We start from the raw sequence: 25,946 nt of genomic DNA, 5'->3' as shown, positions 1-25,946 counted from the left end.
TCAACGAGGGTGGAATCTTTCACCACCGAAATTGATAGGAGGAAAGGGGCCCTAAAACCCTCAGAGCCTCAGGCTCAAAGAAAACAGAGATAAATGATCCAATCCAATGATGTTCAAAATGAATTCAACCCTCTTGTATTTATAGATTTCCTAGAGGGGTCTTTTCTTAATTGATTGAGTAAATTTTACTCCACCCCAATTTTGGGTTTCTTTGCACAGCTGCCCCAAAACTTGCCCAACATAGGATATATGAATAGTGAGCGTTCAAACTATTATTCATAGTAGAGAGATTCATATAGATAGATTCTTTATTTAGATCTTTAGAGATGGATGGCCGGCAGAGAGCAACTCCTACTCACCTATAGAAAGCCACTAACCCAACTCACCGCGTCTTATTGAATCATGAAAACTAGCTCTATCCTCACTACTAGCCCTTTACTCATTGAATCATGAAAACTAGCCATATGATCTTCTCTTTGTTCGCCGATATGAAGAGACAAAGCGAGGGACGATTTTTGGGGTTTTCCCCTTTAGTGAAGACTATAGCCTATGGGGATTGATAGGCTATTTCGTCTCTTAGGCAATTAATTTCCCAGGAACATTACAAAGGTAGTAAAAATTCAAAGACAAAAAGCTATTAGGTAGGGTGCATGAGTGAAAGAAGAAGAATGCCCCATAATAGACAAAATCCTGCCAATAATAAGCTTCTATATGTGCGTCCTATGTTCCAGAATAGCTGAGGTGTGAAGATACATCTCCAGTTTGCCAAAAATAAGTAAAGTGCCTTTCTAAGCATTCCTGTAATAGAAATCCTGCCTCCAAATCTTAGCTATGGGGAAGCTTTGCCTCTGCCCCCACTTCACAATCTTGCTCTTGAAACAATTCCCCATGTTCTCGAAACAATTCCCATGCTCCTGGAACTATTCTTGATGCTGCTAGACCATGAGAGAAGAAATCAGGAATTGCTTGTGGCAAGAACCTTAAGAAAGCATCGTAGATAGTGTAATTATTTTCCTCTTCAGTTTTAAATCTAAATTAAAGAACTTAGAATTGTTTGTACTTGTTGACCACTATGTGTCAACGACCCATAGCAGTACACCCCCTTTTTTCGCAAAAGGGATAGCACTTTATCGATGTGTCCGTGCTATCCAGCTATCATCATCAACTTGGCTTCCAAGATGATATGTAAACCCTTTCTGCATATATATAATGTAAATAATCTCAGCGTATCCGTGTTATGTATGTAACGATCTAGGTAAACTTACTTTTCTAGTGACGATCTCCATTCTAGAAGGTTTTTTGTCTCACCGATCCATTCTCGGATGGTCGGCAGAGTTTTCCTCCAGTCTTACCCTAACGCTGGAATGGATTTTGCAACTAGAATCTTAGGTGACTCTTAGTGTTCTAGATCAAGTCCATGTAAAAGTGATTTGGGAATAATCCTAACTATTTGGTTAGGTTATTTTATTACAAATTGCTTGGTTTGCTGGATTATATTTGTGTCCCAGAAATGGGTAGCCTGTGAGGGTCTATTACAAATGAGTTTTCCTCCTTATGATGTAAAAAATATGAAAAACATGATGTAAAGTGTCTTGAGGGTTGACAAAATATTTATCCCCTCATAAGTTAGTTAATTAAATTTTCTGGCAAAAAATTAATTAAAATCCTAAGCCAGAAATTTAATTAATTCTAGGTCCTAGGTAAATTTAAATTCTCCAAAGGCAAAATTTGTCGGTCCTTAAAAATGAAATTTTAGAAGTTCTCGGGACTAAAGTAAATTAATTATTTTGATAAATTTTAAACTTTTCATCCCCGGGGTTAAGTCAAAGTCAAATTTTTGGGGAAATTAAAATGCATTTAATTGAAAAATTCAAATTTTCTCAAGAATTAAACATTTCGACGGATGAGATTAAAAGAAATTTTAATCTTCATCAACGGTCGAGATTGCTTTGACGATGATCACTCGAACTAGCTATTGGTGGATTTATCTTTAAATATGAGTAATTTTTCAGTTGATTCATCCGACCTTTGAGTCATGTGCTTAGCAAGAAGCTCTTGTTTAAATTTTTTTTTTGTTTTTTGTTTCTGGATAATAAAGAAAGACTTTGGAGTTAAGTTTTGCTGGTGTTAGTCTTCATGGGAATACTGTAAGATGTGTTGTTTTCATGCATAATTTTTTCTAAAGCCATTGATGATAGCTTCTAAAGAGTGATTTGAGTACATGTATCTTGCTCAGTTGCTGGAGTTTGAATAATAATCTAAATTTTAAACGTAATAGCAGGTATCTCTATTTTTCTGAGTTTTATTATTATTTTCTCGCTCTATTTTTAATATTTGGATCGAGTTTTGCAGGGAAATCTTGATTTTAGATCCTTGGGTGTTAGGAGAAGTTTTCAGTTGGACCAACCAACTCCCGATCCATGTTTTCTGAGGAGCCTAGTAAAATTAATCTCGGGCTTATTAAAAGATTTTTTTTTGGTGATGCACGAAGGGTTTCGAGTTAGCACCTCCTTAAAATTTAAAAATTTAATTTTTGTGTGGGAAATTGATAGATCTGACTGTTGAGAGCCTTAGGTTATCAGAACTAGGAGCGGAGTTGTACTCATACTCCTAAGATCTGATAGATCTACCATTCTTGTACATAGATTTGTAATTTTTTTTGGGATTTTTCTGGGTTTTAGTTTTTTTATCATTGTACATATCGTTTGGGTGTTTTCTTGTTGTCGTGCAGTTACAAATTTGAGGAAGAAATTTGTGTAGAGTCCAGATCTAGGCCTTGGAGGGTAAGATCTGGATCTCTGGGGTTTATCAACATAATTTTGCAGGGACATTATTAAAAAAATTTTGCAGTCCAAGGGTTCCAAAATTTTAAATCTGGACATCTTTATAAGGGTTTCAAGAATTCAACAATTTAATAAAAAATTTTCTGAAATTTTTAAGTTTCTGGGCTACCATTTCTTTGCTGATTGGTTTTTTCGATTTGCTGCCTGGGTTTTTGGGTTTGCTGCAAAATTCAATTTTTTTTTAAGAAATCCCTTCACAGCTCCATTGCTGCCAATGCTGCCCTCGAAATTCCATTAAAGCACATTGCTCCAACTCAAACCCTTGTCCGCGTCTTCATCATCCTTGCAAAACCCTTTCGCTGCAGCATTCCCGCAGTATTTTCTCTGCTTGCATTTTTTGTGTGGTTCCCTTCCTGCAAAACCTTCAACGCTGCCATTATTCGAAATTGCAACTACTTCCCCACTTTTGGCCCCCTCATTTCCCCCTCATTTCACCTCCTACCCACAACCCTCTCCTTCTGCTCTCGTGCATTCTCCTCGCATCCCTGCATCCTTCCTTGCTGTCGGATCGTTGCTCTTCGACTTGCTCTCGAGCTCCTTCGAGCTTCCTCTTGCTGCGGCTGTTGAGTCTACCTGCACAGCAAAAAAAAACAAAGCATTCGACTCTTTTTTTTATTTGTATATACATTAGGTTAGTTTCGAACTTTCATTTCTTTTGTTTGTTCTTTTTGTTTTAGGTTAGGTTTTGGTTTCACGTTTAATTCAATTTCATTTATTTTACTTTTTGTTTTATTTTTTGTTATTCTTTATTATCTTGATTTTGTTTTAAAAAATTTAAAAAACACTAAAAAATCTACTTTTTGGGTTAGGTTTCATTTTTAATTTCTTTTCCTTTTTTATTTTTGTTTTTGTTTTCATTTTTAATTTTTTGTTGTTTTGATTTTGTTTTTTATCTTTTTGTTTAAATTAAAAAATTATATATATATATATATATATATATATATATATATATTTGTGACTATGAGATTACTAAGGAATTAAATCATAAGAGGACCCACACTGTTGCATTAAAAAAATTAAATATTTATGTGGCCTATGGCCCATTAAATTTTTTTAATTTATTATAGTCCTTTTGATTTTATTATTTTTGGTCACATTAAAAAAATTAATATCTTCATTTTACCACATTGAATTAATTGCTTAAGGAATAATTAAATTGTTAATCTAAAGTTCTTTGGTGTCCTTTCGTGGTAGTGATTTCTCTATTGTCAGGTGTGATTAATGTTTTAAAATCATTGACTATTGGAGAATGATAAATTATTCTAGATCTGGGTTATTAATGAAAATCATTTTAAATTTGGAATCATTGCTTAGCATTTAAATTTCATAATTTTTCACAAGATTTAATTGCTAGATAAAGTTTTGAGCATTGATCATTCATGATAGTCACTATTTGTCACATTTATAAATTGCTCTGGATAACTTGCTTTTACTTAGTCTATGGTTAATTGAGTATAAAGACACTGGTCTATAATCATTTCTATCTTGTGGTTATGTCTTGGTCGTGTTAATGTTTGATCTATTCATCTCAATTAACCAAGACTCATTTACATTCGTCAAGTTGTCCATCTTTAAGTCTCCTAGAGCTTTTGTTCGACAGGCTATTCTCATTCATTCACCTTAGGGACTACCCTCCTTGACTTGTCTAGGAGAGAGTCTAAAAGGAGTAAAGATTAGAGTGACAACCCTTACTTTGAGCATTGTCGTGGTGCTTAGACACTTTGTGCGACAACAGTACTCATTATGACCTATTTGTAAATAATGCATGACAATTGAAATTTGAACCATTGATTGCATACTACAACTCCTTGGTCATGATGCCCTATGTCATTTCATGGTTGTTGTTATCTTTTACAGTTTGTTGATGATGGATGTTGTTTGTTGTTTGTTGAAAGTTGTTGTCATGGTTGATCATTTTATGACAATGCTATAACTACTAGTTCTTTGTTGTTATTTGTGTACTAAATTTTGATGATCAACCATAACAACAACTTATAGCATTGTCATAAAATGATGGATCAACCATAACAACAATGATCTAATGCTTTAACGATTTAATCTACCACAAAGATCTATGTTTTCATATTTTTTGCAACTATTTCACCATTTGGCATGCTTGTTTTGAATACATATGCATCAAAATATGTAAAAATATCTATTATATAAAAATTACTCTGGGAGCCTTTTGGAAATTGGCACTTCGCACTTTCACTTCTTGTGTCACTCTTGCTCGCAACAATCATTCTCCAAATAAATACCAAGTGGCATATCACAAAACAGAACACTGGAGGGTAAAGTGAGAGGATTAGTTTAGGTCACTATTGCTCCCAACAACTTTGCTCCAAATAAAGATCAAGTGGTATATACTATATCTCTGAAGAGAATACTACATGGTAAAGTGAGAGGATTTGTTTAGGGTGAATCCTCCTAGCCTCTAGGATAAAAATAGCATGTTCCACCTTTGCCTGCACTTCTCATAGGTCAAATATATTGTGAAAGACATTCATAAATAAGTCTCCTCAAGAAGTGTGCCCTAGGTAAGCACAAATATCCTAGTTTAGAAAATCGCTGACAGATAGCAATAAAGTGTAACATGAGTCCAACTGTAAGAATATGCATCTAAAACTAACAAAATCATCTCAAAAGCGGCACACCTCTCTAGGACAAGAATAGCATGAAGAAGACCAAAAGTAGAGCAAAGGAAGATTCCTCATCAAGTGTGCCTTGCTCGAAGGAAATAAAATCTATACATTGAATATCTCCGAAATATAGCAGTCCACCATGAAATGGAGTCAACTGGAGTGGAACTAGAGCTCAAAGATAGCAAGTCATGCTCATGTAAGGTGCATTCTCCTAGACCATAAATCGCAGTAATAAAAGTCACCTAGAAGCTTGAGAAAGCTTCCTCACATCCTGCACGTATGGTCTTAGGTCAATTTGATGAAAGATGGTCCCTAGGTTAGTGCATCTTAGGTCTCTAAATATGGCAATGGTATCTCAAGTGGGGCCCACTGAGCACCTCTTACCATACTCGAATGTGATCCAAACCTTGAAATTTCACCAAAAGCCAAACTTCTTAGATTGGCGTGAAACTAACATGAAACTTAACCCAATTGCTATATGCAACATAGGGTCTCCAAAAACAAGGCCATATCCCAAGAAATCTCATATCTAAAACTAAGTTACCGGAAATGGCTAAGGATTTTCTTGGAAACACCGTTCCCCGTTTCCGAAATGGAAACGGATACAATTCTTATACGATTCATCTGGAAACACCAGAAAAACGTATTTGAGCTATCCCACCAATTCGGAAATGACAGATCCGGTTTTGGAAACGTTTTTTGGGTTTCAATTTATTTTGCCACCTCAAAAAAGGTTATTTGCTGGGGGAACAAAGCATGTTTTTTTTGTCATTTGAGTTGGAGAGCCCAACGATCGACCCACTCCTATTGCATTTTCCTTTTGTCATTTGACAAGGTATAACCCTAGGGCCTACTTCCATAATCCCATTTGCATTTTGATTTGCATTTTGTCATTTTGTTGGAGTCGCTGAGATCGGAGATCGTGAGAATCGTCGAGTCGTTGACAAAGGACTTGGAGACTAGAGACTGGAGTTCGATTTGGAATCATCGTGTGACCGCTGACCAAGCAATAACATTCCACTACCGACCAAGCATTGAGTCCACTGACCGGGGTTCAGAAGTTGGAACTTGGAGCCACCGAGCTGGAGGGAGATACGCCCAACACATAGCGAGCTAGACCGCCGATCGAGTTGGAGCCGGATGAAAATTCAAATAACCACAACATTGGAGGGAAATAAGCATATGGAAATAAACCAAAGCGTCAGAGGGAAATAAACTAAGGTAAGTTACCAAACTTACCATATAATTTCCATTCTCTTATGGTCTTAGACTCTTATGTTTTACCCCAAATTTTAGTTGTGACAGTGAATGGATATGAACATTGAAAACTTCTGTGGTTTCAACTTTTAAATTTTTTTATCCCTTTCTTTTATTGACTTGAATCCATGGAAATTAACTATAGATCAGAATTTTGATTTCAAAATTTGTGTAGGTGGCCACATTTAAGTTTTATCAAAAATTAGAGTTGTCAACAGTGACATTCATGGAATCATTCATACCTTCTATTAGGGCTTTATTGGCAATGCCCTTCCACTAGTGGGAATTCCTGACATTCATTTCTTCATTATCTTCTAAGGGAGGGTTTAATAATTAATTCTTTAAACTGCACCACAGGACTATGGATTATGGGCTGGATGAAACTGCTTCATAGAAATACTAAATACTAAATAGTGGTGGTTCATATGATTCCACTTTTTTTGCCATCAACTTATTGTGCATAATAGACTAATATTTGGAATGGAGACTATTTAGTATTATTTGCCATCTTCTATTTTCAAGATTTTTTAATTTTATTTTATTTTGTAGTTTCATAATTCATTTACATCATCATCATGGCAACTTCAAGTTCAGCCATTCGTGAGACAGAGGAACATGAAATTGAATCTACCCCTAAAGTTGATCCAAAGTCACCACTTTGGAAATATGTAATTATTGTTGGGAAGATCCAAGGAAGGGGATCATTGGCATGGGTTTGCAATGAGTGTAAAAAGGAGTTTAAGGGATCATACACCCGTGTTAAGCACATTTACTTGGGTTAAAAGGCAATGGGATTTGAATATGCACTGGCCCACCTAAAGCGGATGGGATAGATGGAAAAGGTTTAAGCAAGGAAAAACTTGCAAAATATCAGAAAGAACAAGACGAGGCAGATGCTAAAGCAAATGAGGCAAATCCTGCCTCTCAATTCAAACAACCAACAAGGTTGGGAGCATCTTCATCAAAGCCTCCACTTCCCTCTTATGGAATTGGCAACCCTGGTTCAAAGCAGTCTAATTTGGGACCACTTGAAAAAAGTTTTAATAATGATGCTCGAGAGAAGGCAGATGCAGCTATAGGTCAATGCATTTATGCAAATGGCCTTCCCTTTAACCTTGTGCGATCTCCTTACTGGACAAAGATGATCAAAGCAGTGAATGAAGCCCCAAAAGGGTACAAGAGCCCTAGATATGAGAAGGTCCGCACTACAATGTTGAGTGTTGAGAAGTTAGATTTGGAGGCTAAATTAAGCCCCATTCGTAATTCATGGCGCATTTTAGGGGTGTCCATCATTTCTGATGGATGGAAAAATCAAAGGAATAAACCTTCGATCAATGTGATTTCTCAGAGCCCAAAGAGGCAATGTTTTTGAAGGTAGTGGATTGTGAGGGGCAACTGGAAGATTCCCAATTCATTGTTGGCATCTTGATTGAAGCAATTGAATTGGTGGGGCCAGAAAATGTTATTCAGGTAATAACTGACAATGCAACGATGTGTAGAGAAGCAAGCCTAATTATTGAAGGCAAATATCAACACATCTTCTAGATCACTTGTGCTGTACATTCATTGAATCTCATATTGAGCAAGATGGGAAGCAAATTGAGTGGATTCAAATTATTTTTGAAGAGGCGAAATAAATTCAAGCCTCCATCACAAACCACCACATGTCCCAAGGCTAGGGAATTTGCGAAGTTGGAGCTCCTTAAGGTACCTAAACTTTAAAGTTTAAAGTTTATTTCATAAATTCTAATTTCTATGACTCTAAATTCAAATATGTAAATTGGATTCTCAAATATCCTGATTCGTGAATCATAGTGTTCCACTGGGACGTGCTCCTCAGGGTGGGGGACACACCTTGACGCTCCTCCACGCTCCAGGGACGAGGAAACTCCTGGGTAAATGTTTCCCCCACGTCCCCTTTTTGGGGAAACTTCGGGAGGACAATTTCTGGTGACAAAACGTGACTCCTTTGTAGGGGGGACGGGGGAACGCAAGGGGGACGTATGCGTCCCCCCATTTTTTTGTCTAATAATTTCTATAAAGCCTTAAGAATTAAAAAAAATACAAATTTAAATATATGAAAAAAGAAAGAAAGAAAGAAAAAAGAAAAAAAGAAACTATATTAAAGCTTAAAACTTGTTCAAACTTATTATTTAAAAAAAAATAAAAATTAAATTATATTAAAATTTAAAACTTATAAAATAAAATAAAAACAATAACAAAAATAAAAAACTTAAAGTATATTAAAACTTAAGACTTAGTATTTATTAATATTATTTAGTACTTTTTGAGAAATTTACTAGTATTTCACTGCTCAGTGCTTTTTATTTTTACTTTTAGTTTAGTATTCTATGGCTATTTTAGGCTTGAACATAATGTTAATGTCATTGTCATATGATGAATTTACATTTTATTGTTTTTGAAAATTTGATGCGCAATTCATAATTTCAATAGTCAAATGATGAATTTATTAATTTAATATAGATGTACCTTGTGTTGTCGCGCAAAGTGTCTAGGCAGCACGACAACGTTCAGAGTAAGGGCTGCCACTCTTAAATCCTTACTCACTCCTAGGGACTACCCCCCTTGACTTGTTTTGGCGCCATTGCCAGGGATAGAGTTTTTCTGTCCTTGGTTTCTTGACATTGTTTTAATCATCTCATCTTTTCCGCCATTCACTAACCTGTCAAGTGACATAACATTTCCTAGTGTCATTTGATCTTTTCATCACCCTATCTTTCGTCATCTCGTTAATCATTTCATCTGCACTTTTAGCACTTGGACATCTCGGTTCGTTTCTTGTTTGGGTGGCGACTCCATTTCTTTTCATTTATTTTTTCTCAGACAAGAAGCCCTCCCTTATATTCGGTTGTTTGTTGCCTTTTAGATCTTAGATTTAGATTCATGTTCAAGTGGCGACTCCACTTCTTTCATTTCTACAAGAATTTCTACTAGAAGCTCGCTTCTTGTGGATCTCTTGATTTTCTTGAGCAGAGGTCTCTCTCTATCATCCATTTGGTCCCTCATTATTCATCATGGATTATTCGTTTACCCCATGTCATTTTACTGATGTTCTCCATGATATTCCGGAAGTGGCCATTCATAAATTGTCTTTGTTCTCGGGTGGTGATTCAGTCACTGTTAGAAAGCATTTATGCAGGTTTACTCGTATAATGCTCATATATTGTAGTTCTCCCCAGTATGATCATGAAGATGTCAAAATGCGTCTATTTGCCTTTTCTTTAGAGGGTGATGCTTTGAATTGGTTTAATAATTGTCCTAAAGATTCTTTCGCTTCTTTACAAGACATCGTCAATGCTTTTAAAGATAGATATGGTTATCAAGGCAGCTCGCCTTGTGCCCCTAAAATTATGCAACAGAATGAAAGTGATTTTGTGAAGGATCCAGCTGTCGATGAAAGATTTCAAGACAATTCTCCATATCAGAATGTGCCATCCACCTGTACCGTTGCAGATCAAATCCATCATAGTGGGAAAACAGGGACAAGTTATCAAATCAATGTCGACAATGAAAGGCAAAATGATAAGCAAATTATAGAAGAACTAAACTGTTGGTTAAAGACATGCAGTTCAGTCAAACGCAGCTGGTAAAAAATATGGAACTTAATCAAGAGAAATTTGTAACTGATTACGTCAAGGATATGAGAACTTTATACACCGACATGCAAAGTCAACATGCTAAAGAAATGGAAACCATGAAAGCTAATCATGTCAGGGAAATTAATTCTATGCAGAGCAAGTTACTGGCCCTCGAGGAAAATATGATGATCATGGAATTCAATCATTCAAATCAAGTGACTGCCATGGAAGCAGTGTTACTTGGGAGCGGGAGCGACATTTTCAGAAGCTCCCGGTTTGGGAGCGAATCCCGAAGCGTTTTTGATATAATATATATATATTTTGATATATATATGTCAACAAAAACATGTAGAATAACGAATTAGATATAAAAAACATAAAAAAACATAGATTGAATCATATAACATAAATCATCTAGAAGTTATAATCTTCATCAACCACGTGCACAAGTTAGTAACATAGTAACAACATATTGAGTCTCATGATTCATCAATCTTAAAGTTTCAAGCTTTCAAAATTCAATATATAACACTTATCATCATCGATCACCAAAGTTGTACTTGTAAGCTAAGTGTAACCATTACAACAAATAATATCTAACATGAAATGAAATGTTATAAAATGAAGTGAAATGAAACAACTTTCAAGAAGCATCATATTCATAATTCATTACTAATGAGTTATAATTCCCAACTTCAAACTTAAATTGTCATATATTATTTAAAAAAATATCATAATAAATATGAAAGAGTCAATAGTTATAAAAACTACTAGAAACTAGAAAAGAGAAGTAAATCTATTATCTATTTCTTATGCTTGGGTCTCTTGCCACCACGAGAAATGTCTAATTTTTTAGTCTTGTTGGAAAATCAGGATCTTTGTCATTAATATCACCCTCCAAGCATTAATATCCAGAGGTATCTTTGTCATTACCTTTGTATCTGTATAGGGATCTTTGTCATTAATATCACCCTCTAAGCATTAACATAAGATAGAAAAAGCATAGCATGTCAAGTCAAGATTTTGCTTGAGTGATGCGTACATTTTTAGGAGGGTCATGATAGAGGAGTTCGAAAACCAATGTCACTAACATCAAGGTACATAGAGGGATTGGTGCTCTTGATTAAATATGAGTTCCATACCCTAATACATGACAAAATTCAATGGAAACATTGCAATCCCCCAATCCTGAAAAACTGATAAGTTTGCTGGATTTTGAATGAAATCTAAAATTCTACTAGTTCCATATGAAATCCAATGAGGCCGGAACCACTCTCAAACATCCTGAGTCATTTCATGGTAATGTTAAAAATTTAAGTAAAAGGATGAAAATGAAAATTAAGGAGAATAAAAGTGACATTCTCCTTAATCTTCATTTTCATATTTTTACTTTAAGAATTTAACATTACCATGAATAACATATCAATACTAGGGACATAGACTCGATCATTAAGTTGCCCCACTCAAAAATTATTTGTTTCTTTAAAAAAAAATTGCAAAAAAGGAAAAACGCTCTCGAAAAGGCAGGGAGCGGAATTTTTTTAGGGAGCGTGCTGTCGACACGCTCCCGCCTGAAGCGCGGATTGGGAGTGGGATCGGGGGGGGGGGGGGCTCCCCCGCAACACTGCATGGAAGCAAGTTATCAGGAAGAAATAAGTGCAATTCAGAATAAGATGTCAAATATGGATGAAGAAATGACCATCATGAGATTCGATTATAATAATCAGTTAGCTGTCATACAAGTAAATCATGAGAAAGAGATAAACTTTATGCAACATTGCTTGATGATCATAAAAGAAGATAAGGGGGGGGGGGGCTCCCCCGCAACACTGCATGGAAGCAAGTTATCAGGAAGAAATAAGTGCGATTTAGAATAAGATGTCAAATATGGATGAAGAAATGACCATCATGAGATTCGATTATAATAATCAGTTAGATGTCATACAAGTAAATCATGAGAAAGAGATAAACTTTATGCAACATTGCTTGATGATCATAAAAGAAGATAATGACAAAGTAATAAAAAATATGGAAGTTGGTCAGATATGTCTTCAAAATAAGTTATTGACCATGGAGGAAAACCATGCCAAGGAAGTCAGTACTATGAAGGTCGAACACTCTAGCCAGATGGATGCCATAACTATACAGGTACAGAAACTTCAACATTGGCCAGAGGATGAAAGAAATAAGGAAATGTCAACAGATCATAAGCCTCCTTATCTGCTGCAACAAGCTCCATCTTATCATGACGTCCTTTGTTCCATTGAAAAGTGGCTAATTGAAGGTGACCCGGATAAAATTGAAATTGATAAAAATCAGGTTGATGCTCACATGGCTAATCCACCAATTATAGAAGATCAAGTTATAACTCATGACACCTGTGAGACTGATCCATCATTCTTGGCAGAGCAGATGCAAAATGAAGAGAGACATGTCATGCATATCTTACATACTTCATCTGAGAGTTTTGAAGCAGAATGTTCCATGTCATCAGTGCTACACCCTGCCACAAAGAAAAAGCGCAAGAGAAAGAGAATGAGAAAGCGATTTGATGCATCAGATGGCCGCGAACAGCTTGATTTTCAGATAGGAAAAAGTCATAGCGTATGCAGAATTGGACATGGCACATCCGAGAAACAGCCAACAGATTTGCCCGAAAGCAGGCAAATGCTCAGTATACACTATATTGAACACATCTGATGCCATGGAGCATCTTTGTATTGTATTTCTAACTTTATGCCATTTTATTTCAGTATTTCATTTTGTAGTTAGATTTGTGTTTTTCATGTTAATAAATGAAGAGCTTATATCTTTTCTGTGCTTAATGTTATATGATGATTTTTGGATGGACGCTACTTATGTTTTGTTGTGTGTTGCGTGGATGCAGATTCTGGATTCTCACATTCCTCCAATGCAACAACGTGTCCCCAAGTAGAGCCAGATGTTGACCACTACGTGTCAATGACCCATAGCAGTACACCCCCGTTTTCACAAAAGGGATAACGCTTGATCGATGTGTTCCTGCGGTCCAGCTATCATCATCAACTTGATCATGTTATAATGTAAACTCAGTCTGCATGTGTATAATATAAATAATCTCAGCAAATCCGTGTCGTGTATGTAATCATCTAGGTAAACCTACTTTTCTGGTGACGATCTACATTGCAGGAGGTTTTTTGTCTCACTGATCCATTCTTGGATGGTCGGCAGAGTTTTCCTTCAGCCTTATCCCAAAGCCGGAATGGATTTTGTCACTGGAATCTTAAGGGAGTCCTAGTGTTCTAGATCGAGTCTATGTAAAAGTGATTTGGGAATAATCCTAATTATTGGTTAGGTTATTTTATTACAAATTGCTTGATTTGCTAGATTATATTTGTGTCGCAGAACTGGGTGGTCTTGAGGGTCTTGTGAAAATGAGTTTTCCTCCTTGAGATGTAAAAATCATGATGTAAAGTGTCTTGAGGGTTAGAAAAATAATTTATCCCCTCATAGGTCATAGGTCCTAGGTAAATTTAAATTTTCCAAAGGCAAAATTCGTGGGTCCTTTAAAAAATTAAATTTTAAGAGGTCCAGGGCAGTGTTGCACGAAGCGCCCCCCCCCTGGATCGAAGCTCCGAAGCGCGCCCCGTATGGAAGTGCCGTACGAAGCGCGCTTCGTGAAATTTTTAGCGCTTCCTGGAATTTCCGAAGCGCCGGCTCCGAAGCGCGCTTCGTACGGCGTTTCGGGCCGCCGAAGCGTGGCGCTTCGGAGCAGGAAGCGTCCGTACGCTTCGGCGGAAAGGGGCGCGCCCAAGGGAGAAAAACACATTTTTTTTAATTTTTTTTTTAAGTTATGTTCACTCAACCTTAAGGGGGTGGGTTAGGGTGAGGTTAGAGTGAGGTTAAGGTAAGGAATGAAAAGAATAAAGCCCCCATTCATTCCTCATTTTCTCACTTTGAGTTTATGAGAGTTGGAGAAGAAAAGAGAGGAGAGGAGAAGAGAAGAGAGGAAAGGAGAGGAGAAGAGAGGAGAGCTTGGAGGAGTGAAGAAGGAGGAGCTAGGAGAAGGAGGAGAAGCTTGGAGCAAGAGCTTGGAGGACTTCATCTACAAGAGCTAAAGAGGTAAGTTCAAACCCCAAACTCCCTTGTTTTTTTGAATTTTTTTTTGTATTTTTCTCCTCCCTCTCCTACTCTTTCCCATTGTTTCTACTTGCTCCTTTATTTACAGGTTGCCGTTGTCCACCACCTATATCCATATTCCAAGATGGTGTTCTTTTGGCTTCTATGTATCATTCCACTCTTGGTTTTAATGATGGCAAGGGTGAGGAATAGAAGGGAAGAAACAGAAGAGGACATTGGTGATGGTCCTAATAGTAGTGACCCAATGTATGATGAGGAGGAAGTGTTTGAAGAGGAAGGGGATGAACTTGAAGGGGACACTGAAACACAAGATGGGAAAGCTACATCAACACCCTTGTGGAACTATGTGACCAAACTTGATGGGGGAAAGGGTGGTGGATCTTACAAATTTGTGTGCCCTCATGGTTGTCATGGAGGAAAACCATATTGTGGTTCATATACCCGTCTGAGGAGGCATCTTTGTGGGGTGCTGGACAGTGATGAAAAAAAGGGTTCTGTGGAGGTACAAATTTGCCCAAACATTTCAACTGAAGAAAGAAGAACATACATCCAAATAGAGATGGCTGCACAACAAAAAAACAAGAAACAAAAAACTCATTCTGAATCAAGTGCAACCTCTAAATTTGGTAGTTGCTCATCTCCTCATGGTACTTCTACAAGCTCTGGAGGTAGAAGAACAATAGGGGATTTCCTTAATGTTGCTGGGAGGGATGATGTGGATGGAAAGATAGTCCGTTTTCTTTGTGCTTGCGGTGTACCATTCAATGTGCTTCGCTCTCCCTATTGGCATGAAATGGTAAAGGCCATCAATGAAGCCCCAAAAGGATACAAGGCCCCCAACTATGAGAAAGCTAGAATAGTGTTATTAGAAAGAGAAAAAGCTAAGGTTCAAAGAGCTTTGACACGTTTTACAAATGAGTGGGTAGATTCTGGGGTATCCATTGTATCAGATGGGTGGACAAATATTAGAAACCAACATTTGATAAATGTTCTTGGTGTTTCTTCTAGTGGTGCAGTATTTATTGCATGTCATGACTCCTCCTCCATCACTGCATCTGCACAAAACATTGCAGATCTCCTATTGAAATCAATCAAAGATGTTGGTCCGAATAATGTGGTTCAAGTGATCACAGATAATGCAGCAAATTGTAAGGCAGCAGGAAAAATTATTGAGCGTACTCATCCACACATCTTTTGGTCTGGGTGCCTGGTTCACACATTGAACCTTTTGATGCATGATATTGTGAAACACAAAGAATGTGGGTGGATTGCTGAGGTTTACAGGAGAGGGAAGCAGCTCATTAAATTCATCACAGGGCATACAAGGGTAAACTACTTCTATGGCACTTACTCCAAGTTGCAATTGCTTAAAATTGCAAAGACAAGATTTGCTAGTTATTACCTCACCTTTAGGCGGCTAGTGAAGGTGAGACAAGCTTTAACTAATCTGGTGTGTGCTGAAACATGGGATGAAATTAACACTGACATAGATGGTGCTAATGCAGTCAAGGACACTGTTCTTGACAGTTACTTTTGGGGACAGGTTAAATATGTTTTGCAATTCACCAAACCAATTTATTACATGATCAAGTTTGCAGATTCAGATCGACCAGTAATTGGGGAGGTGTATGAGCAAATGGATAGCATGTTGGGGCAGATTAAAGACATTGTTGAGCCTAGAGATATCAACTTGTACAATTATATTCGTGTAGAGGTGCAAAACCGATGGGAAATGCTAAATGTTCCATTGCATGCATTAGCATATGTTTTGACACCTAAATACTATCATCCATCATGGCTTTCAACACCAGCACCTGGGGGGGGAAGCAGGAGAAAACCACACCAAGATCAAGAGGTTCACCAAAAATATATGGCTGCATTGAGTAAATTAATCCCTGATGAGGAGGAGGCTGCATTGGTACGGAGACAGGTGAGCAACTATACGCTCAACACTGGTCCATTTGGGAGCATGCATGCAATTAAAGATCGAGAGACTTTTTCTGCTCTTGAGTGGTGGAGCATGCATGGAGGGGGTACTCCACTTCTACAGAGTTTGGCATTGCGGGTGCTATCACAGGTGGTAAACACTTCTTCTGCAGAGAGGTGTTGGAGCTCTTATTCTTTCATCCATAGTGTTAAAAGGAACAGGTTGAATTTAGACCGGGCAGAGAGCTTGGTTTATGTTCATTACAACTTGCGATTGTTGTCCCATTACTGTGAAGATGCAAAGTCTAATAAAGACTTGTTGATTTGGGACAAGAATCCAGAGGAGCCCAATTTGGAGGATGGAGTGTTGTGACTAGAGCAATTAGAGGATGCTCTTATCCAGGTATGTCCATTGTGGTATGAATTTTCCAATTTTCCCTTATAAAGCATTTCTCTAATTCATGTTTTTAATTTTTTTGTTAACTAGTGTTTTTTTTTTGCATGAATTTTTTGAGCGATTCTAGGATGATGATGACCGTGTTGATATGCCACCACCCCCACCCCCATCTGGTCCCTTGGTTCCTAGGTTCCATGGTTCAACACCAACAGCAGGGGGTTCTTCTTCATCAGTGTCAGTGCCACGACTTCCACAGGCACCATCTTCTTCATTGCCACCACGTGGAGGCCCGCCACCACGTTCTATTCGTGGTGGAAGGAGGAGAGATTAGTAGATATATTCACAATCTACTACTTTTTGTCATAGATTACTCATTAGACTTGTAGACTTGTGAATTTGAATTTTGAACCTTTTTGGCTTGGCGGTGACCAAGTGACATATTTTGTAAACATTATTATTTGAATTTTGGACATGACAAATGTTGACAGTTGCTCACTTGCTAGATAAATCATAATATGCTCTATGTTTTATGTTTTATAATATGCTTAAATGTTTTATGTTTTATAATATGCTTAAAAATTTGATGTATGTTTGTAATAGCTAGAATATAGATGATTGTTGTACATACTAGTAACTACAATGGAATCATGGATGCCATATCTATCTTGATTTATGCAAAAATATGCATGTTTTCATGTCTTCTACAATTAATTTGGTATTTGGGATGTTTGTTTTGAGTATAAATGCAAAAAAATAAAAAATATATATATATATATATAGCAGACGCTTCCGCGGACGCTTCGCTTCCTAGATTTTTGGAAAATGACGCTTCGGCGTCCCCGCTTCCAAAAAACACTTCCGCTTCGCTCCTGCTTCGTGCAACATTGGTCCAGGGACTAAGGTTAATTAATTATTTTGCTAAATTTTATGCCTTTGGTCCCTGCGGTTAAGTCAAAGTCAAAATTTTGAGGAATTAATTGAAAAATTCGAAATTTCCTCGACATTTAAAATTTCAACGGATGAGATTAAAAGAAATTTTGATCCTCATCGACGGTCGAGATCACTTTGACAAGGATCACTCGAACTAGTCGTTGGAGGACCTATCTTTAAATAGGTCATTTGTCAGTCAGTGTCATCCAATCTTTGGATTGTGTATTAAGTGAAAAGCTCTCTCTTGTAATCTCTTTATGAGCAATAAAGAAAGACTTTGGGGTTAAATTTCGCCGGTGTTACTCTTCATGGAAATGCTGTAAGATGTATTATTTTCATCCGTAATTTCTTTTTTGCCATTAATAATAGCTTCTGAAGAGCAATTTGAGTACAGGTATCTTGCTCAGTTGCTGGGGTTTGAATGATAATTTAAGTTTTGAATATAATAGCAGGTATCTCTATTAGATCTGAATTTTATTATTGTTTTCTTGCTCTATGTTGACGGCTGAATTGAGTTTTGTAGGAAAATCCTTGATTATTAGATCATCGGGCGTTCGGGGAAGTTCTCGGCTGAACCAGCCAACTCCCGATCCATGTTTTCTGAAGAGCCCAGTTTGAATTTGATCCCGGGCTTATCATAAGATATTTTTATGGGTGATGCATGAGGGTTTTGAGCTCAGTACCTCCTTTAAAAATTCAAAAAACTTAATTTTTTTTGTGCTAAATCATTAGATTTGGCTGTTGAGAGCCTCAGATCATCAAGTTTGGGAGCAAAGTCGGACTCACACTCCCTAGATCTGATAGATTTGCCATTTATGTACATAGATCTGTAATTAATTTTAGTTTTTTGACTTTGGTTTTCAAGGTTTTAGTGTTTTTTGGGTCATTGTGTATATCGTTTGGGTGTTTTCTATTGTATTGCAGCTACAGATCTGAAGCTGAAAGTTGTGCAAAGTCCAGATCTAGGCCCTGGAGGGTAAGATTTGGATTCCTGGTTTTCATCAGCATCATTTTGGCATGGATTATCTGTTGCTTGGGGTTTATTCTTGTGTTTTCTGTCCAGATCCACACCTCTCCGCGTATCCATTCCTTACTGTACGCTGTTGCCATCGAATTGCTCTCAAACTCCATTCTGTCAGCGATCTCCTTCAAGCCTGCAACTCTCACATAACCCTCATTTCCGTCCTTCTTCGCTATCTAAACTCCTCACACTACCTAACCTGCATGTTCTATCCCATCTCTCTATCGTTAGGCTGCCTCTCTTATCCACAGCCTTCCACTGCCCAACCTCCACGTGGTTTCTTTTCCATCCATCGCACTACGCTTGCATCGATCTCCTTCACGCAGTCTCCTTTTACCCTCGAATCCGCTCATCCTTGCTGCTCATCCATCAAACCTGCAAAAAAAAAAGGCCCTTTCCCTTTGCTCATCTTTCTCTTTACGCATTTATTACCTGCACGCTCTAACTCCATATTTGCGTGGTCCATGTCCATTGTTGCACCTTCGCAACTTCTCTTCCCTTTAGCGTGCTATCTCCTTCGCAGACCTGTAACCATTAAACCGCAGCTCGAACCCTATCTCCCACTGTCATTGTTGCTCTTGTCGCTGCATCCCTCAATGCTACTATCCCCGACGTCCTGGAGCCTCCCCACATATTCCCTCTTCTGTCGCCCATCCAGGTTTCAGTCTCACCTGCGGCTACCACAACAAATACAATTTGATTTTCCTTTTTTTACTTTCACTTATATGAATGCACGTCCGTTAGGTTAGGTTTTTATTAGTTGATTTTCGTTTTACATATAGGTTTGTATATGCATTAAAAAGTCAGTTTTTAGAATGTATTTTAATTTTACATTTTTTTTAAAAATTTGATTTTAATTTTAATTTTTATTTTGATTTTCGATTTGCTTTTTTGATTTGATTTCGATTTTTTTTTTGGTTTGATATTGATTTTCTTATTTTTGATTTATGGTTTTGATTTTATTGTGATCTAAAGTCTAAAAAAATTAAAAATTTTAAAAAATCCAAAAACATTTAAAAATTCTAAAAGCAAAATTAAAAAAAAAAAACTTTAAATCTTAAATCTAATTTTGGTGGCTAGAGAAATAATTTAAAAGGATTTGCGCTTTAAAGTTAAAAATTTTAAATGTGGCCTATGGCCCATTAAATTTTTTATTTTTAAGCCCTTTTATTCATTCTTTTGTCAAAAGATTTAAAATTATTGCCTAAGGAATAATTTAAAAAAAATAAATTTAACCTTAAGTTCATTAGTGTCATTTGGTCATAAAATGCATTTTTATGATGGTAAAAGTGCGATAAATGTTTTAAGTTATATTGACTATTGGAGAAAAATAATCGAATCTAGATCTTGGTTATTAACGATAATCGTCTTAAATCTGGAATATCTTGCATGATACAGTGTTGGGCGTTTTTTGTGGATTATTTATGATTGTCACTTTTCATCACATATTGAAAATCGTTCTGGATAACTTGTTTTATTGATGGTTAATTCAAATATCGAAGGCACTGGTCTATAATTCTTTCTATCTTGTGGTCGTGTCTTGTTTACGTTGACGTTTAATCTATCAATCTGATTTAATCGTTTAGATTCATCAAGTTGTCCATCATTAAAATCTCCTAGAGCCCGTGATTCACAGGCTTTCTCATTCATTTACCTAGGGACTACCCCCCCTTGACTTGTCTAGGAGAGAGTCTAAACGAAGTGAGTAAGGATTTAAGAGTGACAACCCTTACTCTGAGCGTTGTCGCGCTGCCTAGACACTTTGCGCGACAACACCTTGCATCATGCCAAATGAGGAATTTAGAAGGAACATTGCATAATGTCAAATGATGGATTCAATTTACTAATTTACTTTTAGATTTACAATCTAGAAATGTCAAATGATAATTCATAAATGATAATAGTCTAATAAGCATATTTAGTCTTTAGATGTACATTTCATAATTATTAAGATTTTCTATTTAGTTATTGACATATTTTTGGGATTTTATTTTTATTTTTTTATTTTATATGTTAAATTTTTAATAATTTATAATTTTTATGACTATGACATCACCCCTGTTTCCCTGAAAATTCCCTAAATTTTGGGGTTGCTTATATATGTCCCACTTGTGCGTATCCCCGCTATCGCGTTTCCCCGTCTCGGAAACTCGGTGGAACATTGGTGAATCATAATGATTATTCAATCAAATTATGATTTTTAATTTATTGAAACATTGGCAATTTGGCACTTGCAGGTTGGCGAGACTCGTTTTGCTTCTTATGTTATAGTCTTAACAAGGCTTATGCAAGTGAAAAGAGCATTACTTACAATCAATGGTATGCAATTCTCTTTGGAATCAATGGAGGCAATCCCAATCTAAAAGAGCACAAGTAGTGAAAAGGTTGGTTGTTGATGATAAATGGTGGGATAAGGTGGAGTACTTCTTGGCATTTACTAAGCTAATTGTGTATTTCCTCCGCATGTTTGACATAGATATGCCTAATTTGAGAGAGGTGTATGAGAGCATTGATTCCATGATAGAAAAAATAAAGGTTGTTATAAATGTCAAGGAGAAGGACCCAGATGAATTCTTTCACAAATAAGTAAAAGATATATTGACCAAAAGGTGGAACAAGATGACCACCCCATTGCACCTTTTGGCCTATGCAGTGAATACAAAATATTATTTTGTAGGCTTGCTAAGTGATCCAGAAAGAACCGCATCAAACAAAGACCCAGAAGTCTCACAAGGATTTTAAAAAGCTTTTAGTAAGCTTTTTGTAAATCCTGAAATTGGGATTCAGATTCGTTCAGAGTTTTCTTATTTTGTGGGATCAGAGGGTTCGGGCGCTGATATTGATTATATGCAAGACAAGCCCAGAATAAGTCTAATTGATTGGTGGAACTACTATGGTGGGGAACTTCCACATATCTAAAAATTGGCCATCAAGATCTTGTCACAAGTTGCTAGTTCATCTTCAATAGAAAGGAATTGGAGTACATATGGCTTCATCCATTTGGTGAAGCGAAACAGATTGGGCTCCAAAAAGGTTGAGGAACTAGTGTATGTTCATTCAAACCTTCGCCTTCTATCACACAAGAGTGACGAATACAAATTTGGGCCCACCAAACTATGGGATGTGGAACCAAAGTTGCCTGACTTGGATATGACATTGAATGCCAGGTCTCATATGACTTTGTTTGATGAGGAGGCACCAATAGGTGGATCTTCAAGTGGACATGGCAGCAATGCTCCCACTTCTGGAGAGGATGTGGTTCTTAATAATGTGGATGAAGACATATTTGATGATATGTAAATGTAATTTATGATGGTGTTTTAATCTTTTGAACAATGAACATTGAATACCATAATATGCCATATGAATAATGATAGTAGATTGCCAGTCATAGTTCATTTTGTACTTTGTACTATCTAGTGTGCATTATTAATTTTGGTGATGATGTTGATTGAAATTTGAAACAAAAACTTGATGATATATTGAATCATGAATACTATAGATTTGTTTATGGCATATGTTGAATTGATGATGATGATAATTGATTATGTATTTTTAGATATAGAATCTAGATTCTAAAAGATGAATGGTAATATGAAATTCTTATTTTGTATCTATATATGTGTGTGTGTATCTGTGTGTCGTTTCCTTGCCGTATTGTATCCAGATTTTTTGAAAATATGCCATATCCATTTCAAACCCCGTATCCGTATCTGTTTCAGTGCAACTTAGGTCTAAAATATACCAAAGTACCTAGTTGATGATCTCAATACTAGGTCTCCAATACTATCATTTGCTGTTGAAAAAGATCGAGTTTCTAAAAATAAAAATTGCTAAACATGACCAAGTCAAAATAATAAAAGCATTAAGAAGATTGCACCAGGTGTAAAGGATTAGGGCCTATACAAGATGGTTGATCATGAGGTGAAAGAATCACATGCTTTGATATTCAGTAGGAATTTACAGGGTAAGTTCCTCAGATAGAACACCAAAAGACGCCGCTCACAAACAAATCATAGATCAATACACCAGTGTTATTGACGTGGTTAAAACCCTCAAAGAGGGAAACAGTCCACGGCCTAAGACAACGCGGCCACTTCAGGCAATTTATTAAAAAAAGAAATAAAATTTATATAAGCTTCTCTCATGAATGGTCACCTCACAAATGACCCTCCATGCTCTTTAAATAGAGATCATGGACCAATCGGGTGTTAAGCCATGGATCAAGTGTCGGTAATACTGAGGAGAGAATGAACCGTTGGATCACTTCATGTCTAGAACATATCGTGGCTGTCAGATTGTAAGTTACAAAAGTACATAGTAAAGAAACACACTTTACCTAACTCTACACTAGACCAAGTTATACTTAACTATTTCCTATGTGTCGGAATATCGTAACATCCCCCTTTAAGAACAACTTGGGATAGGATTGAAGGATGTACAAATATGACACAATAGGAGAAGGAAGGAGGCATTAGAGCCTATCCCCCCTTAGTGTCAACTTCCTGAACTCCAACCATAAATTGAAGTTTAGTAAACTTCGCCTCTGTGAGAGCCTTTGTAAAGATGTCTGCAACTTGATTATCTGTTGAAAAATATTGTATTTCAAGAACATGGTCATGAATGAGCTTTCCGATGAAGTGCATGTGTAGTTCAATGTGTTTGTTGCGTTGATGTTGGACGGGATCTTTGCATAGTTGAATGGCACTTTGATTATCACACCAAAGTGTAGTTGGATGTTGCTGCTGAAAGCCAAACTCTGACAGGATTTGACGAAGCCACTGGGCTTCCTTACTAGCTTCTACGATGCCATGATACTCTGCTTCCGCTGAAGAAAGAGAAATGGCACTTTGTTTCTTGCAAGCTCATGTAATAGGTCTAGAACCAAGAGTGAAGACATAACTTGTAGTGGACTTCCGATCATTAGGGTCACCAACCCAATCGAAATCAGTGAAACCAACCAATAGAGATGCTTCTGCACTGTAATGAATCCCAAACTGAACTGTATCTCGAACATAACGAAGTATTCTTTTAGCTGCTTCCAATGACTTTCATGTGTGTTTTGCATAAACCGAGCAATAAGGCCAACAACAAAGGAAAGGTTAGGACGAGTATAGGTCAGATACAAAAGTTTTCCTATAAGCTAACGGTATAAGGTAGCATCAACTTTAGGGGAAGTGCAAGTGACTGAAAGTTTTGCTCCAGACTGAAATGGATAAGGTGCTGGCTTACAGTCTTCATGTGAAAGTGGCGAAGAAGATCACAAACATACTTGGACTGGGAAAGGGAAATACCTTCATTGGATTGCAAGACTTGAAGACCAAGAAAATAATGCAAGTGTCCTAAGTCTGTCATTTCAAACTGCTTTTTAAGGCCGGACTTCACATGGTTTATAAGGTTGGGATCACTACTAGTAAGGATAAGATCATCAACATAAAGAACAAGAATGATAAGAGACTTATCCACTTTCTTGGTGTAGACAGTATTGTTAGAATGACACCTAGAAAAGCCAGTATCTAAAAGAAAACTATCCATTTTGGCATACCAAGCCCGAGGGGCTTGCTTGAGACCACAAAGGGATTTCTTAAGCTGACATACAAGGCTGGAGTCTGTTTGTATAAAGCTAGGATGTTGTTCCATATAGATTTCTTCATGCAAGTCCCCATGCAAGAGGGCAGATTTAACATCCATCTGATGGACTTCCCATTTGAAAGAGGCAGCAAGGGAAAGAACAAGGTGGATAGAGTTCATTTTGGCAACAGGGGAGAAGGTTTCAGTATAGTCATGCCTTCAACTTGTGAAAAACCCTTAGCAACAAGACGAGCTTTATGTTTATCAACTTTTCCATGTGGTCCAAACTTGGTTCTGTAAACCCATTTGCATCTAACAAGTTTTTGTCCCTTTGGAAGAGGAACAAGATCCCATGTATCATTTGCCAATAATGAACGATATTCTTCATTCATAGCCGCGTCCCAATCTGGATGGTCTAAAGCTTCTGCAAAGGTGTCAGGATCATAATTCGCTGAAGCTTGAGCCAGGAAAGAAGAGGCTCTATCAAACTGAGAACGTTTGCGACGCTGATATGTAGGATTACCTGCTGCATCATGAGTAGTGCGGACACATTTTGGAAGATGAGGAGCTAAAGGAGGATCCTGAGAAGGTGGGGGAGGATTGTCATCCTCACTGTCATCATCTGAAGAAGAAATATTTTCAGAAGTAGAAGGGATAGAGAGAGGTGGCACATCCGTCGAACTAGGCTCGTAGGCCGATATATTTTTAGTAAACTTTACATCTCTTCTAATGATAAAATTTTTGGATTTAGGTGTAAGAAGTCTATATTATTTGACATTTTCAGAATATCCAACAAAAATACATTTTTCACTCTTAGGTTCTAAGGCTTTATGTTTCTCATCAAGAATATGCCCATGCTTCACTTTCAAAAACACGAAAGTGACTTACATCTGGTTTAATTGAGCTACATGCTTCTTCTGGAGTGATATTCTTTAAAACCTTAGTAGGAGTGCGATTTATTATGTAATTTGCACAGTTAATTGCTTCTACCCAAAAATTAAGACTAAGTCATTTAGATTGAAGCATACAATTAGCCATTTCCTTTAAGGTGCGATTCTTCCTTTTAGCTACACCATTTTTTGTGTGGAGTATATGGAACAATATGTTGCATTTGAATTCCATGCTCTGTGCAAAAGTTGATGAATTTGTTGTTAACATATTCTCTGCCATTATTAGATCTTAGTTTAAGAATTAGATGTCCAGATTATTTCTCAACAAAGGCCTTAAAGGCCATGAACATGTTAAAGACTTCACTCTTGAGTTTTAAGAAGTATACCCAGTTGCGTTTGGAGAAATCATCAATGAAAGTTAAGAAATACTTGTAGCTAGAGAATGAAACAACTAGAAGTGGACCACATAAATCACTGTGCACAAGTTGTAAAGGGGATGAGGCATGCCAAGAGGCATATTTTTCAAAACTATCCCGATGATGTTTTCCGAGTACACATCCGGAATAAACACTATCTCTGCAAGATACCATAGGAAGACCTGTCATCGTATTTTCCTTAATATATTTTGAAGGGAGCAATAGTTTAAGTGACCAAATCGCTCATGCCAAAGTTTGCTCACTTCATCATTATGAGCAACAAATACCAAGAGAAGAGTTGATGACCCAAAGTTGTTAAACTTATACAACGTTGT

General features: G+C 37.0%; 2 protein-coding genes across 2 annotated transcripts in view; both read left to right on the top strand.

Annotated features, from left to right (window-relative positions):
• Positions 1-25,946, top strand: part of LOC149267384 (peptide methionine sulfoxide reductase A1-like) — an 80,866-nt gene that overhangs the window by 24,421 nt on the left and 30,499 nt on the right. The gene's annotated exons all lie outside the window — the stretch shown is intronic.
• On the top strand, positions 14,490-17,036 carry LOC149267385 (uncharacterized). Its single transcript, XM_089398659.1, has 2 exons — positions 14,490-16,789; positions 16,911-17,036. Exon 1 carries the CDS (start codon positions 14,585-14,587, stop codon positions 16,757-16,759), a length of 2,175 nt encoding a protein of 724 aa, XP_089254785.1. The 5' UTR covers positions 14,490-14,584; the 3' UTR covers positions 16,760-16,789; positions 16,911-17,036.

The sequence above is a fragment of the Pinus tabuliformis genome, chromosome 6 (genome assembly GCF_031772625.1).
Source record: "Pinus tabuliformis cultivar Carrire ecotype Pingquan chromosome 6, CPIR1, whole genome shotgun sequence".
Classification (NCBI taxonomy): domain Eukaryota; kingdom Viridiplantae; phylum Streptophyta; class Pinopsida; order Pinales; family Pinaceae; genus Pinus; species Pinus tabuliformis.
The sequence above is the reverse complement of the archived record's forward strand: the minus strand, read 5'-3'. Positions and strand labels throughout refer to the sequence as shown.